The sequence below is a fragment of the Lissotriton helveticus genome, chromosome 7 (genome assembly GCF_964261635.1).
Source record: "Lissotriton helveticus chromosome 7, aLisHel1.1, whole genome shotgun sequence".
Lineage (NCBI taxonomy): Eukaryota > Metazoa > Chordata > Amphibia > Caudata > Salamandridae > Lissotriton > Lissotriton helveticus.
In genome coordinates this window covers 1,429,386,084-1,429,400,339 of record NC_136068.1, presented here as the reverse complement: position 1 = coordinate 1,429,400,339, position 14,256 = coordinate 1,429,386,084, and the positions used below count along the sequence as shown (strand labels likewise).

Here is a 14,256-nt window from a genome sequence, read left to right as displayed (position 1 = left end):
CAGTCGCTGCTCGGCTGGGGGCAGTTTCAGAAACATTTGAGCCACTACTTCGTCTGAATACGTGGCAGAATCACTAGTCCATCGAACTGCTGATCGGGCTAGTTCTTGTTCATGCATGGTACTAAGCTCACTGTAACCTATTCGTAATTTCAGAACTTTATCGGTAGCCTGGAATATTTGTTCAAGAGAACACTGTTCTGGTACGGGAGGAGGAAAAGCTTTCTTGTAGTCTAGGCGTGTGTGTCTATCAGAAGGTCTCGTCCTGCCTACATACGCTATTCTGGTTGGATTCTCGTTGTCTACCTCTTCGTCTGAAGAGTCATTCTCTTTTTCTGCTATTATTCTTGCTTTCTCCCTCTCGTGTATGCCTATGATTTCTTTACGAATCTTTCTGTACATTGTTTCTATACTATTCTGTGTCTTGTGTTTTCCGTCTGCTATATTGTCACTCCATCTTGTCAGGACTTTCATCTCTTCTGGATTTTTATCAGGACGATCCTGTTCTCTTATTAAACAATTTATTAGAAATTGCAAAATCATGCCTTGAGTCTCGACTTTCCTATGTGACATGGCTTCGTGAATACTTTCTGGTTTCTCCCCTGTTCGGATGAAATGATATATTCTGTCTAAATGTTCTTTCATATCTGACATGGTAGTCAAAAAGTTTGCAACTCGTCGTAAACGTACGGAATGCAATATCATGTAATCTTCACCTGGCACTGGATCATATCTACAATCAGTAAGGTACTTCTTGAGTGCGTCGTACGTGGCCACTTTTGGCGTACACTGTAATGCTGCGTCTCTCAGCGTCAGGCGCTTTGTTTGAGGCGGGGTGATAGGAATACCTCCCCCTGCTCCTCCGGAACTAGAATCGTCAATTAATACTGAATGTGCGGCTGCTGGTAACGTGACTGGTAAAGCAGGTGTACGTAATGTGGGTTGGTCCTGGGGTACTGGCACATGGACAGGATTCCCGGGACCCACGACTGGAGGAACAGTAATTACATTATTAACAGGGTGCTGAGGTTGAACAGGCGGAGCAGGATTCGTATTAGCATATTCCGGGACAGTGTCGTCTAAATAGGAAGAAAGGAAAATTTCAGCTGCGGTCGGTTTATGACGTAGCTTAATCGGGACCAATGGCGGCGGTAAATTACAGAGTGTTTCCGGGGTCGCCTTAGGCAAACCCTCGGCGAGAATGGGATACATGCCTTTTATAAGGGCATTTCTTTGTCTGTCTGATTGTTCTGCTCTAACTCGTTCACCTTCTTCTAGTAATTCCCTTTCTTGGGCTTTTTCTGAAGATTCCCTACTTAGTTCTGCTTTTCTGAATTCCTTTTCAGTTCTCTTATGGGATTCTTTACGCCATAATTCTATGGCATCTTTCTGGGATTGTCTGGCTTTCTTTTTCCATAATGCTTCTTCTACTCTCATGATGCACTCGGCATCCCATGTTCCTGAAACAGGCCATCTATATTTCTCTTCGAGATCTTTAGTATAATCCACCCATAAATCTAGATACAGTATGGCATCTAAGCCATGCTTATGGTACATGAAATGTCCAGGACTGTCCCTAGGAGGGACAGGAACTGATTCTTCGAGTAACCCTTTTCTGGTTTTTATCTGACGTAACTTAGAAAACAGCGGCATATTTGAACCGTACTTGAACTTGAACACAATACACAATAAACACAGTAATGAATAGCAAAAACAATCACTCATACCACGACAGCAAAAACACATTAATAACAGACTACTAAATACATTGAAAACATAATACTTGAATTTTCTCGAGAACAGACTTACTAGAATTACTGGATGCACTGCTAAAACAGTACAGAACATACCGGTCTCCTAAAGAGACACGTCATACCGTATCCACCTAAGTGAACACGTCGGACCGGATCTGTGTACCCAAACCCGTCGGACCGGGCATAACCCGTCTAGATACTTCCCCAGCAACGGTACTCACCGGGAAGCAAAACTGAAGGCCTCGGACTGGACTGGACTGCTACGACGTCTGGTTACTGCTACACACTACGCATGCGCTTCGGGCTTCGGAAACAGGTGGGCCTCTGGATACCTCGGACCTTGCTCTCTCGGCTTGGGCTCTGGTCGGGACGACCCGCCTTCCTCACCGCCTCGTCTGGATGCCGGACCGCAGTCTCCGTCTCCTCCGTGGGCCTGAGGGAGACTTGAAGCAGAAATATCTGCACGTGCACAGTAGAGGTCCGTCACGGCTGTAGAAGGGTCAGGGGGCCTGCGTTACATCGCCGGCGCGTGGGGAAGGGGCTCGTCCCTATTCGGGCGCCATTATGTGGTAAATAAATAAATAATTACCGGTACTATTTTTCTATGCATTAAATGAAAAGGATAGCTCAATAAATAAGAGGCAAAATCCGTGGTGTCTGAGTCAAACAGGATTTAATCAGATGGCTCGAGCCTCAGGAAAAGGATGGCATGGAATGGAATGGCAGCTGCAACGTCTCATTAACATTATACAGTATATATAGTAAAACAGTACAATTGCATTGAATACAGTAGGCGTAACAAGTGACAAACGAAAGATAAGAACATATGGGCGTGAAAAGAAGGCGTGCACAGGGCGTGCACGGAGACATGTGATGTAGACGTAACAGAAGTGTCATAAGTGGGTGGATACATGGAGGGGGCTACCTGGGCAGCTGGAACCTTTAACCTACTGGTGCGCGCAAAACGGGCCATGACGTGTAACTGGGGAGAGCTGGGGGCTCTGACTTCTGGCACTAGAAGAGGAGACTAAAGTCTGGGATGTCAGGACGACATGTACCTATAGCATATCTGATATCTCGTGTTTGGAGAACATGTTGATAGAATCTAAAAGTCATCAGGGCAAAGGCTACTTGTCACTAAGGCTAGTGCATGCATATATTTCTTAATGTATTGTGTGTGCTATGAATCTTCTATGGACATTTATTCAGTAATTCTCTTGCATGGAGACAGAAAGACTAGACTATAAATGAAGATGTTTATGCGGTTCGTTAGCTAGGAATGTGAAGCCGGGGAGCTGAACTGATAACTAGAGGCATAACATATTCTTGGCAGACAGGCAGGCAGGCCAGGCCGGGGACCGCACTGCTTGGCAGAAAGTAAGTGAAGGGTCAGGGATGCAGGAGGGGCTGCATCGCTCCTCGGAGTGGTTTCAGGAGACTTGAGGCTTGAATCTGGTGTCCGGGCCCTGTGAGGCCTAGAAACGGGGACAACTCGATGAATTAACGTGCACAGTGTAAAGACGTTGGCAACATAAGCCTAATACTTGTTGCTTTCAGGGCGGACTGGATAACTGGCATACTAACGTTGGACACAACCATAATTGCGTCTTTATTCGGTCAAGGGATGAATATGCATATCGATCATGCACATATAACATATAATGGGGAACACGTAGGGACACATGACAGGGCAAAATTCACTTTTCCTCACCCCACACACTCGAAAGGCGCCACTCTAGACTGGATTATCGCTAAGGAATCAACAATCAAGCTTATCACTATAGACCCTTGTGACTAGTATGACCACCATGTTATCACTTTCCTTTTACCTGGCACCCACAAGATGAGGGCAACGCAACAGCTGTTTCCTAATTGCTGGGCTAGAGACACCAAGAACCTCTATCCCAGGGAACTGGCAGCTCTCTGCAAATCCGACCTCCCCCCTCCATATCACATCATTAAGTGACCTCAATGACTATTAATCTGTGACTATAACTAACATTCTTGATGACCTTGCCCTTCTAAAATTAAAAAGAACCCAAACCAAAGAGAGAAACCCCTGGTTCAATGAGTCCCTCAACAACGTGAGGCGATCCTTCCCGCAGTCAGAAAGAATATGGAGACAGCACCCCTCAACCGCACACTTAAAATTTCTCACCCAGGCCAGAAATGCCTATAACAGGAACCTCCTCAAGTCAAAAAAATAATTCTTCAGATCGGGAAACGCCAAGAACAGACCCTGCAAGCTCTTTGAATTGGTCAAACACCAATCTAACAACCTGGCCAAAACTTCGAAAGAAACCCCTAAGTCATTTATATCATCTGAGGAATTCTCCTCCTTTTTCGCTGACAAAATCACAACCTTAGGAAACAAACTCAGGTCCGCCACTTACTCTCAACCCCTTCCTGATCTGCCTCTTCCTTCCGCGCCGTCCCCACAGGCCTCACCCAACACCAAGCGCACTGGACTAATTTCAAACTCTATGACGAACACTCTGTCTTGGAAATCTTTTCCATCTTAAACCCTAACAACCACTTTAAAGGCTCACTCCCGTCTAACTGCCGATAATTATCAATGCCTCCCTTCTTCAGGGATCAATACCCAACTCTCTGAAAGCCGGCCAAGTCCTCCCATCATAAAAAAAATGTTGCTTGATTCTGCCTCCCCTGACAACTTTAGATCTATATATAATATCCCTCTCTTAGCCAAAGTTATAGTGAAGTGTGTGCAACAGCAGCTAAGACAGCATATCACCAACTTCCATCTACTAGATGACTTCCAATCCGGCTTCAGGCCCGGGAACAGCACGTAAACCACCATTCTCCACATTGTTGATGATGCCCTCCAAGCCCTTGACCAAGGCAAAACCTGTCTAACAATCCTCCTTGATCTTTCCTCGGCCTTTGACACGGTCAATCACAAAATACTACTCGAACGCCTCAAACTCAGGACGGGAATGAATGGCGCTTTTCTTGAATGGTTCAAGTCCTTTCACCATAACCGGTCACAGAGATTCTTAATTAACAGCAACCTGTCCGCTCCCTCTCCGGTCACTATTGGAGTCCCCAAGGATCAACCATGTCCCCCACCCTTTTCAACTTTTACCTAGAACCGTTTGCCGAAGTACTATACACCGCAAATATCTCCTATCACATGTACGCTGATGACACCCAGATCTACATCAAAATCTCCTCCCTCAAGGAGATTCTTTCCAGAATGAGGCCTTGAAATTAACTGTCCTCTGGCTCTCCTCCAACCAACTCAAACTCAATGCAAAGAAGACAGAATTCCTTCTAATCTCACCTCAGAAAACAAACCATGAGACTCTGATATGGATTTAGGCCATCACAGCCTTAAACTGCCCTCCAACCATTGTGGACTCGGCCTAATCCCTCGGAATAACCCTTGACTGCAACTTGACCATTCGGGAGCACATTAACTCGATGGCCAAATCAGTCAGTTTCCACCTGAGCTACCTAAGGAAATTGAAATCCTTCCTTGACACTCCCGACCTAAAAATGGCAGTGCAGGCACTAGTCATCTCCAGACTAGAATATGGCTGATCTACCCTCTCTCCCTGGCACCTTTAAAAGCCTGCCTCAATGCGGCCACAAGACTACTAACAGGCTCAAGGAAATTCGACCACATTTCACCTGATCTGAAATCTCTGAATTGGCTTCCTCTAGAGGCCAGAATCCAACTCCAATTGGCATGTATCACGCACAAGACATTATTCTCAAACTCCCCTGCATATTTTGCCCAGAAATTCGTGTTATCCGGAGGTACCAAAAACTCCCTGTCCACCAGAGACCTTTTGCTCCAACCTGCACGTTTGCGGGAAAAGAAAACTTAAAATTGGGCCTTCTCTGGGGCTGCACTAAGAATATGGAATTCACTCCCGCACGCCATTAGAAGAATACCGTCTATGGCCCGTTTAAAAAAAGATGCGAAAACCTTACTATTGGGAAAATTCCTTGCCTAAACCTTGTTTTCTGATTTCCCAGAGACCTTGCTCTACCTCCGACTAGTGCATCCCCTGGAGTACCTAGTCACTATCCACCCGGCACCTCCAGGCATCCCACAGTGGAACTTGGGACCTTGCGTTTCTCACAAAATGTGTTTGTAAATTGTACATACTTGTCCGTTATCCCTTATGTATCCAGCCCCCCTCCCAGTCTTTTGTATAATACTGTTATTTACTGTATAGGGCTCTAATACCCTAACGGGTCAAGTTTGAGCTATATAAAACTCAAAATAAATGAACAAATAAATAAAATGTATATAGTTTTGTTATAATGGGTCTGGTTGCTTATATAGTAGTCATGACCCTATGGCTTAGCCGAGAGGAGTCAATGGAAATGCGCAGATAGAATGTCGTGGGGAGTAAATTGTGCCCTTCCATGGTGCCTGGATATTGATCCAATGACAAGCCATGAATGTTGATATAAAATTGTGGTAGTACAAAGTATACTGGCATAAGGTTGGTATATGACTAAGACAGGAAATTTATTCGCCTGTGTAATGACTTTATGCAATATTCAACTATGTAAATTGTCGTTTCAATTGGTACGCGTCGCTTTTATTCATGTCTGTATCATGTTTTATATATCTACAAATTTCAAGAAACAGATTAAACAAAAAGATTAGAGGAAAGGTAAAGAAATAAATGCAAATGAGTTGATCACCCCACATAGTTGCAGGTCTTTAGGTATTTACAAATCTTTTTAATTAATTTTCAGCAGATACCTTTACAATTAGTATAGACTATTAAGGTTGAGATGTAGGTGCCAATACAAGTTTGGGAAAGTGCACTAAACTAGGTACAAATCGTAGGATAGGTATAAGAAAGAAACACATAGAGGGAAATGTTTTTATTGAAAAAGAACAAACTCAAAGTAAAAGATAAAATGACATACACGTTTTAAACACCTAGGCATACTTGTGGTATACCCGTAGAATAGGCTCACAGGTAAAAGAAAACGAGAGTTGACCTATTCACAAAGGCATTTTGGAATATTTAAGGTAGTACTTCTGTAGTACTTTCGTATGCCTTTCTGAAGTGGCTCAGGGAATATTCATATTCAATCACTACAGATGGAAGGGACATGTGCAGTCCTTGTACTTTTACTCGTAGGGAGTTGGACATATCAGAGCTGATTCACAAAGGCGTGTCAAAGTACTTACATGAGTATTACTAAAGTACTACTTTCCCATACCACTGCTCATACTACATTACATCCGTGGGATCTCATCGAGCAGTTAACGGGGATTGTGTAATGAGGGCCTAAATCAAGCAAAATACCAGTTGTTCATGATAGACACACTTTCTTTTGAATTTTTTTTAGCTTTCAATTGAATTTTCGCCTATTTCATGTTATTTTTCTTCGGGTTTGGTTTTAGGACGAAGTCTATTCTGTGCTGTCCACATTACAATTACTCTACACTGTTGGCTATTCCATCTCGTTGGCAGTGTTGCTGCTGGCTCTCCTCATCCTGTCAGTCTTCAGGTCAGTCAAAATAAATGTTTTTACCGCTTGGAGTTCACTGAAGACCACTGAAATGCATGCATGTAATACTTTACTATTTTACGACATATGGTTTATCTCTTCCCAGCAAAAGTTGCATTTAAATCTTAATGGTGCACGACGACCATCAAGTTGCATGCCCGATTCATAAAGTGAAAGATTCTTGCCACAAGCCGTGTGATGTATCTACTACACAGCCATTCATCTTATGCGATTGCTTCGATTTTCCATCATCAAAGAAGTATTGCTACAGATAGGAAGAGATGACTTAGAGAGAAGTGCTCAGACTTTACACATCATTTCTCAGGAAGTGAAATATTGCCATGTCCAGCCTTGTGGTGAACAACTGTTAAGAGCATATTGAAATATGTTAACCACGTTTAATCACTTCACACCTAGAGAAAAGACATCCAGAAATACAAGGGCAATCCAACATAATTTCGGTTAATTTAATAAAGCAGCAAAAGAGGTTCAAAATATAATTTATTAAGCCTGTAACAAGACAATTATTTCCTAACCAGTGCATTCAGTTAAATGTCCGCTAATTAGAAGCAAAATAAATGCATTCCCACAGCGTGGTGTTAGTGGCTTAATGAAGGTAGCAAAGTAAAAAGTATATATATCAGTCACAGGAAAGAAAAAACACTTGTTTAATTACCATGAGTACACGGACAGACACGCCTTTGTCAATCACATTATGAGTCACGTTATTAAGCACAATTCAGTGGTCAGTAGTCGTGATGCAAAAAAAAAAGTTTTAAACTTAACAGGATCATATGCACCACAACCGCCATATTATAACGACATATCGTATTCCATAATTGCATCAGAATAAATTAAATACGTGATTTATCATAATATTGACACTCCCAAGACATATGTCCTTCTTACACATATGATCCAGCGCGACACCAATAATTGATCAGGGATCAATACTCAATAAGATCATACTACAATGGCCCGTACACATTCTCCCAGAATCCCTGATGTGCTGGGGTCAATTCATATGTACGTTCACATTCTTTTAATTCAAAGGAGGCAATATTTTAATAACTAACCTTTACAATTAACTTTCCTTCCATTTGGTTGATGGACCAATTAGTTGAATAGTTGATGGCAATGATAACACTCTCTAATATAAATTCAGTTAACTTAACAATCACAGACACTCAATAAGGTTTATAAACTTTATCTCAGTTAATTTTCAAATGCTCAATGCATACAGTCACAGATTAAATAACAAAATTCACCAAAGGAGACAATATCTGCAAAATTTAAATGAATACGATCTCATCTCATAATAAGGACATTATACATGAGGAGTGGATAGAGTAAGAGACAAAAGTTTCAGCAAAAATATATGCGAAACATAATACACCTAATGGAGGGGATAGATGAAGAAACAATAGTTTCATCTAAAATTGCATATCAGTATATCATTGACGGAGTAGATAGGTAAAGTGACAAACGTTTCAGGGGCAACATACATTTATAAGTAAACGTTGAGAAAGAGTTTAACTAAATACAAACATACAAACCTATTCGTCTGTAGGAAAACCACCCCCTCGGCCTAGGAAATGTTGTGTGTTCCGCAGAATAGAATCAGGGAACATAGGGTAAAAGAACAGGAACAGCGAAGCCTCTCTGCAAACCGATGAACAGTGACGCATCTCCCTTCTTCTCTCCTGCCATCCTAAGCTCTAACCACATCCCTAAAGGCACCCCAATTATACCCCAAAATTGACGTCCATCCCACAATTGTTGCAAACTTTCATCAAACTCGCAAAGAGATTGGTGGGCTTGGGAGGTGGCATTGTCCCACCACTGTGACTTCATCTCCAATTCAATTAATTTATTGTTCTATATTAGTTCCCAGGGTTTGGGTCTTAGTTTGTTCTCACATTTACTTTGTATGATACAAATTTAACATTCTCCATTCATTATTCAATATCATCCGTAGAATGAATCAGCAGTCCCACGACTGGGTACACCACTTGGTAGTCGCTCAATACTCTGGCCTTCAACTTTTTCATGTCATCTGCCGTGCACAGCATGCTTGTCTTGCCTCTGACAGATCGGAGTCACTCCTCGAATTGCCCCCTCCACTTTAGCCAACTTTAGGAAGATGGCAATTTCATCCAGCACACTAAAGTGAATGAAAATTAACATTTATTAATTATATGATAATGAAGCCCTCTCTGTTTACCTCCCACCTTGCACTATTTTCCCATTAATATTACCTGCATAAGCTTAGTATAAAAAGCGGTATAGTTTATTATTCCAAAGCAGGATGCAACATGCAAATCACTGATGCTCATGCGGCGTAGTCATTGCAGCATTTCTCGTTTCTTTCAAACCACAAATGTTATTACAATATTATTTTATTTATGTGTTAGTTCTGGCATGTATAAAGCAAATTTCCCTTGTGTTCATGTTGGGTGTACGTTAGTTTTCTACAACTACTTACTGTTAGTACATATTATGGGGGTATCACTTTGAGCAGGTTTCTTTTTGTGAAACCCTGCACCATCACATGTTTTGCGTTGTCAATAATAATAAAAGTTACGATCTAAACATAGTTGAGTCCATAATGGGCATCCACCCTATTATGGCGGTACATCTTAATACATTGGTGATAATGATGTAATATAACACATTTTCATTTGAAACTAGTCGGTGTTAGTAGCTTGAGGTACCATATTTAGGCATGATTAAGTTCTATATGGGCATCCGCCATATTATAATTGCATGTCGTAATGCATGCATTCCATAATGGTTGTGACTTCAACATATTTAAATTCAATACGAATCATTATGGGGCGCTTAAAGCCACATACCATCACATCTGGACATGATTAACTCCAAATATATATATAAATATATATATATATATATATATATATATGCAAAATCAGCTCCACACAGCTTGGCACGGCACAGCCCGGCGTGACACCAATGGAAGGAGACGAACCAGCCAGGTACAGCAAGATATAGTTTTTATTCACGACAACAGCAACGCGTTTCGGGCTTATCGCCCTATCGGGTGTTTGAGGTGGAAGAAGGAAAAAAAAAAAGCGGGGCAGGTGATTCCCGGTGCCCGCACCTACCCACTGGGGACACTAACTTTGTTTTATTTTGAAAATGAACAGCGAGCCCACCTGGGATTTCACGCAGCGCACCACAACAACCAGAAGGCCGTGTGTTCGGCCACGCCCACTGTGGCAGGTGTTTAAATTGAAGGGTGCGCAATGCAAGAGCGCTTTCATTTCCTGTGAACAACACGCCACAGAAGAAGGGACTTTGTGACTCCCGAAACGCGTCTGGCGTAAGGATTTTGGTTGGGGGTTCCGTTTAATCGCCTGTTTGCATGCTGCCATTAAACTACGTGATACCTATCAATTCTTCCTGTGGCCTTCTTCAAAGGGATTTCCTGCAGTGTTTGGATTAAATACGGCCTTTCCCGGTCGTGAATGAAGGCCCACCGCTGCGGTGCGGGTCTTCTCAAGTGCCTATCGGGTGTTTGAGGTGGAAGAAGGAAGATGGGCTGGCGCCTCGGCAGGGTGGTGCCCGCTCTTTCACAATGTCGGCAAAAAAGCGGGGCAGGTGATTCCCGGTGCCCGCACCTACCCACTGGGGACACTAACTTTATTTTATTTTGAAAATGAACAGCGAGCCCACCTGGGATTTCACGCAGCGCACCACAACAACCAGAAGGCCGTGTGTTCGGCCACGCCCACTGTGGCAGGTGTTTAAATTGAAGGGTGCGCAATGCAAGAGCGCTTTCATTTCCTGTGAACAACACGCCACAGAAGAAGGGACTTTGTGACTCCCGAAACGCGTCTGGCGTAAGGATTTTGGTTGGGGGTTCCGTTTAATCGCCTGTTTGCATGCTGCCATTAAACTACGTGATACCTATCAATTCTTCCTGTGGCCTTCTTCAATGGGATTTCCTGCAGTGTTTGGATTACATACGGCCTTTCCCGGTCGTGAATGAAGGCCCACCGCTGCGGTGCGGGTCTTCTCAAGTGCCTATCGGGTGTTTGAGGTGGAAGAAGGAAGATGGGCTGGCGCCTCGGCAGGGTGGTGCCCGCTCTTTCACAATGTCAGCAAAAAAGCGGGGCAGGTGATTCCCGGTGCCCGCACCTACCCACTGGGGACACTAACTTTGTTTTATTTTGAAAATGAACAGCAAGCCCACCTGGGATTTCACGCAGCGCACCACAACAACCAGAAGGCCGTGTGTTCGGCCACGCCCACTGTGGCAGGTGTTTAAATTGAAGGGTGCGCAATGCAAGAGCGCTTTCATTTCCTGTGAACAACACGCCACAGAAGAAGGGACTTTGTGACTCCCGAAACGCGTCTGGCGTAAGGATTTTGGTTGGGGGTTCCGTTTAATCGCCTGTTTGCATGCTGCCATTAAACTACGTGATACCTATCAATTCTTCCTGTGGCCTTCTTCAAAGGGATTTCCTGCAGTGTTTGGATTAAATACGGCCTTTCCCGGTCGTGAATGAAGGCCCACCGCTGCGGTGCGGGTCTTCTCAAGTGCCTATCGGGTGTTTGAGGTGGAAGAAGGAAGATGGGCTGGCGCCTCGGCAGGGTGGTGCCCGCTCTTTCACAATGTCGGCAAAAAAGCGGGGCAGGTGATTCCCGGTGCCCGCACCTACCCACTGGGGACACTAACTTTGTTTTATTTTGAAAATGAACAGCGAGCCCACCTGGGATTTCACGCAGCGCACCACAACAACCAGAAGGCCGTGTGTTCGGCCACGCCCACTGTGGCAGGTGTTTAAATTGAAGGGTGCGCAATGCAAGGGCGCTTTCATGTCCTGTGAACAACACGCCACAGAAGAAGGGACTTTGTGACTCCCGAAACGCGTCTGGCGTAAGGATTTTGGTTGGGGGTTCTGTTTAATCGCCTGTTTGCATGCTGCCATTAAACTACGTGATACCTATCAATTCTTCCTGTGGCCTTCTTCAAAGGGATTTCCTGCAGTGTTTGGATTAAATACGGCCTTTCCCGGTCGTGAATGAAGGCCCACCGCTGCGGTGCGGGTCTTCTCAAGTGCCTATCGGGTGTTTGAGGTGGAAGAAGGAAGATGGGCTGGCGCCTCGGCAGGGTGGTGCCCGCTCTTTCACAATGTCAGCAAAAAAGCGGGGCAGGTGATTCCCGGTGCCCGCACCTACCCACTGGGGACACTAACTTTGTTTTATTTTGAAAATGAACAGCGAGCCCACCTGGGATTTCACGCAGCGCACCACAACAACCAGAAGGCTGTGTGTTCGGCCACGCCCACTGTGGCAGGTGTTTAAATTGAAGGGTGCGCAATGCAAGAGCGCTTTCATTTCCTGTGAACAACACGCCACAGAAGAAGGGACTTTGTGACTCCCGAAACGCGTCTGGCGTAAGGATTTTGGTTGGGGGTTCCGTTTAATCGCCTGTTTGCATGCTGCCATTAAACTACGTGATACCTATCAATTCTTCCTGTGGCCTTCTTCAAAGGGATTTCCTGCAGTGTTTGGATATATATATATATATATATATATATATTATCTACTGGCGGTCACCAGTACATAGTTATAATTAGGACCTATTACCCATAGGAAATCCGCAACATTCTATTTGTAATAAATTTGGCGCCAATTGACAAATCGGCGTGAAATCTTCCAAACTTTGGCCAGCTCCGGACTGCTTCTATCCTGAAAGATTGGGGGTGATTCGTCAAGTGGGAGCCGAGTAAAATGGGTGGGTCCCAAAACGTGTTTTCCCCACTCAATTTCCCATAGGACCTTTAGCCGTAGCTACAGCCTGAACTGCTGAATTACACCAAATTTGGCAAAGAGGTTGTCCTTGGTTCAGACTCGTGCCTTTTGCTTATTTGATGTAAATCCGTTCAGTAGTTCCTGAGAAAATTACAGTTAAAACCATTTATACATCTATGGGCAAGGTGGATCAGCGCATCCTGCGCGTACCATGAGCGCACCATAAGCGCACCCTCCTGATCACGTGCTGAATGCTAATTGGCTGTCAAGTGGTTGTCAACATTCAAAACTAGAAACTGTTGGCAGCCATTTATGCCTCGGTAGAAGTCTGTGGAATATGTGTGTGGAATATGTGTGCAAAACGCGAAAAGGTTGCAGGATAGATACACTGTGACCTCCCTGAAGGACCCCCTTGGCCACATTTTTTTTTACTTAAAAAAAAAAATTGAGGGATGCGCCTCTTACGCGCATTTCGCTGCTGAAAAAAAAACGAAGCGTGGGCTCCAGAGCTTTAAAGGTTATTAGCCCCGGGGGGGCCAAATCCCCGCCGGGGATGCACCAAAATATATGCGGGGGCTCATGGGGCCCCCCGCAGCCCCGGGGACTGCCACCCCTGGGGCTTGTTTAAAAAGGGTAATGGGAGCTCTTAGGGGCTTCAAAACATTAATTGAGGGGGGCTCTGAGGCCCCCCTCATGTTAGCTGCTCTCCCTCAGGAAAAGCAATGACGGCTCCCAAAGGACGCGGGGAGCCGGCTGGGACCGTGGGGGCATTGGGGATCCCCCACGGTCCCCAACGTATTATATAAGCCACGGGGGATGGGGTCCCCGGGGATAATAAAAATTAGTGATGGGGCAAATTTTTTTTTTACTGTAAAATTAGGAGTTGCGCACCCGAAGCGGCAATCAGTGCGGCCCCTGGTTTGCCCTCGCTGGATGCACGACTTCTAACCTGTAGGGTGCGTGACTCCAGCACGTGCAGTGCACAACTTACACACGTTGGCTGTACGACTTTGACGCGTTGGGTGCATGACTCCTAGCCAGAAAACAAATAATATTTTTCAAATATACATGAAGCTTATGTGTTTAGTTGTTAGGTGGCTCTAAAAAGAACCCTTGTGTTCATTGGGAGATTTTAGTACCTAAAAGTAAGTACCAATGCAGAGTCTAAAGTTCCAGAGGAAGACTCTGTTCCCCTCATCTGTTAAATGTACACCAT

General features: G+C 44.4%; 1 protein-coding gene across 1 annotated transcript in view; it reads left to right on the top strand.

Moving 5' to 3' along the window:
- Positions 1–14,256, top strand: part of GLP2R (glucagon like peptide 2 receptor) — a 972,379-nt gene that overhangs the window by 535,567 nt on the left and 422,556 nt on the right. Inside the window, exon 5 of the mRNA XM_078654772.1 lies at positions 7,153–7,259. Within this exon, the coding sequence (XP_078510898.1) occupies positions 7,153–7,259 (107 nt within the window). The remainder of the gene's footprint in view (positions 1–7,152; positions 7,260–14,256) is intronic.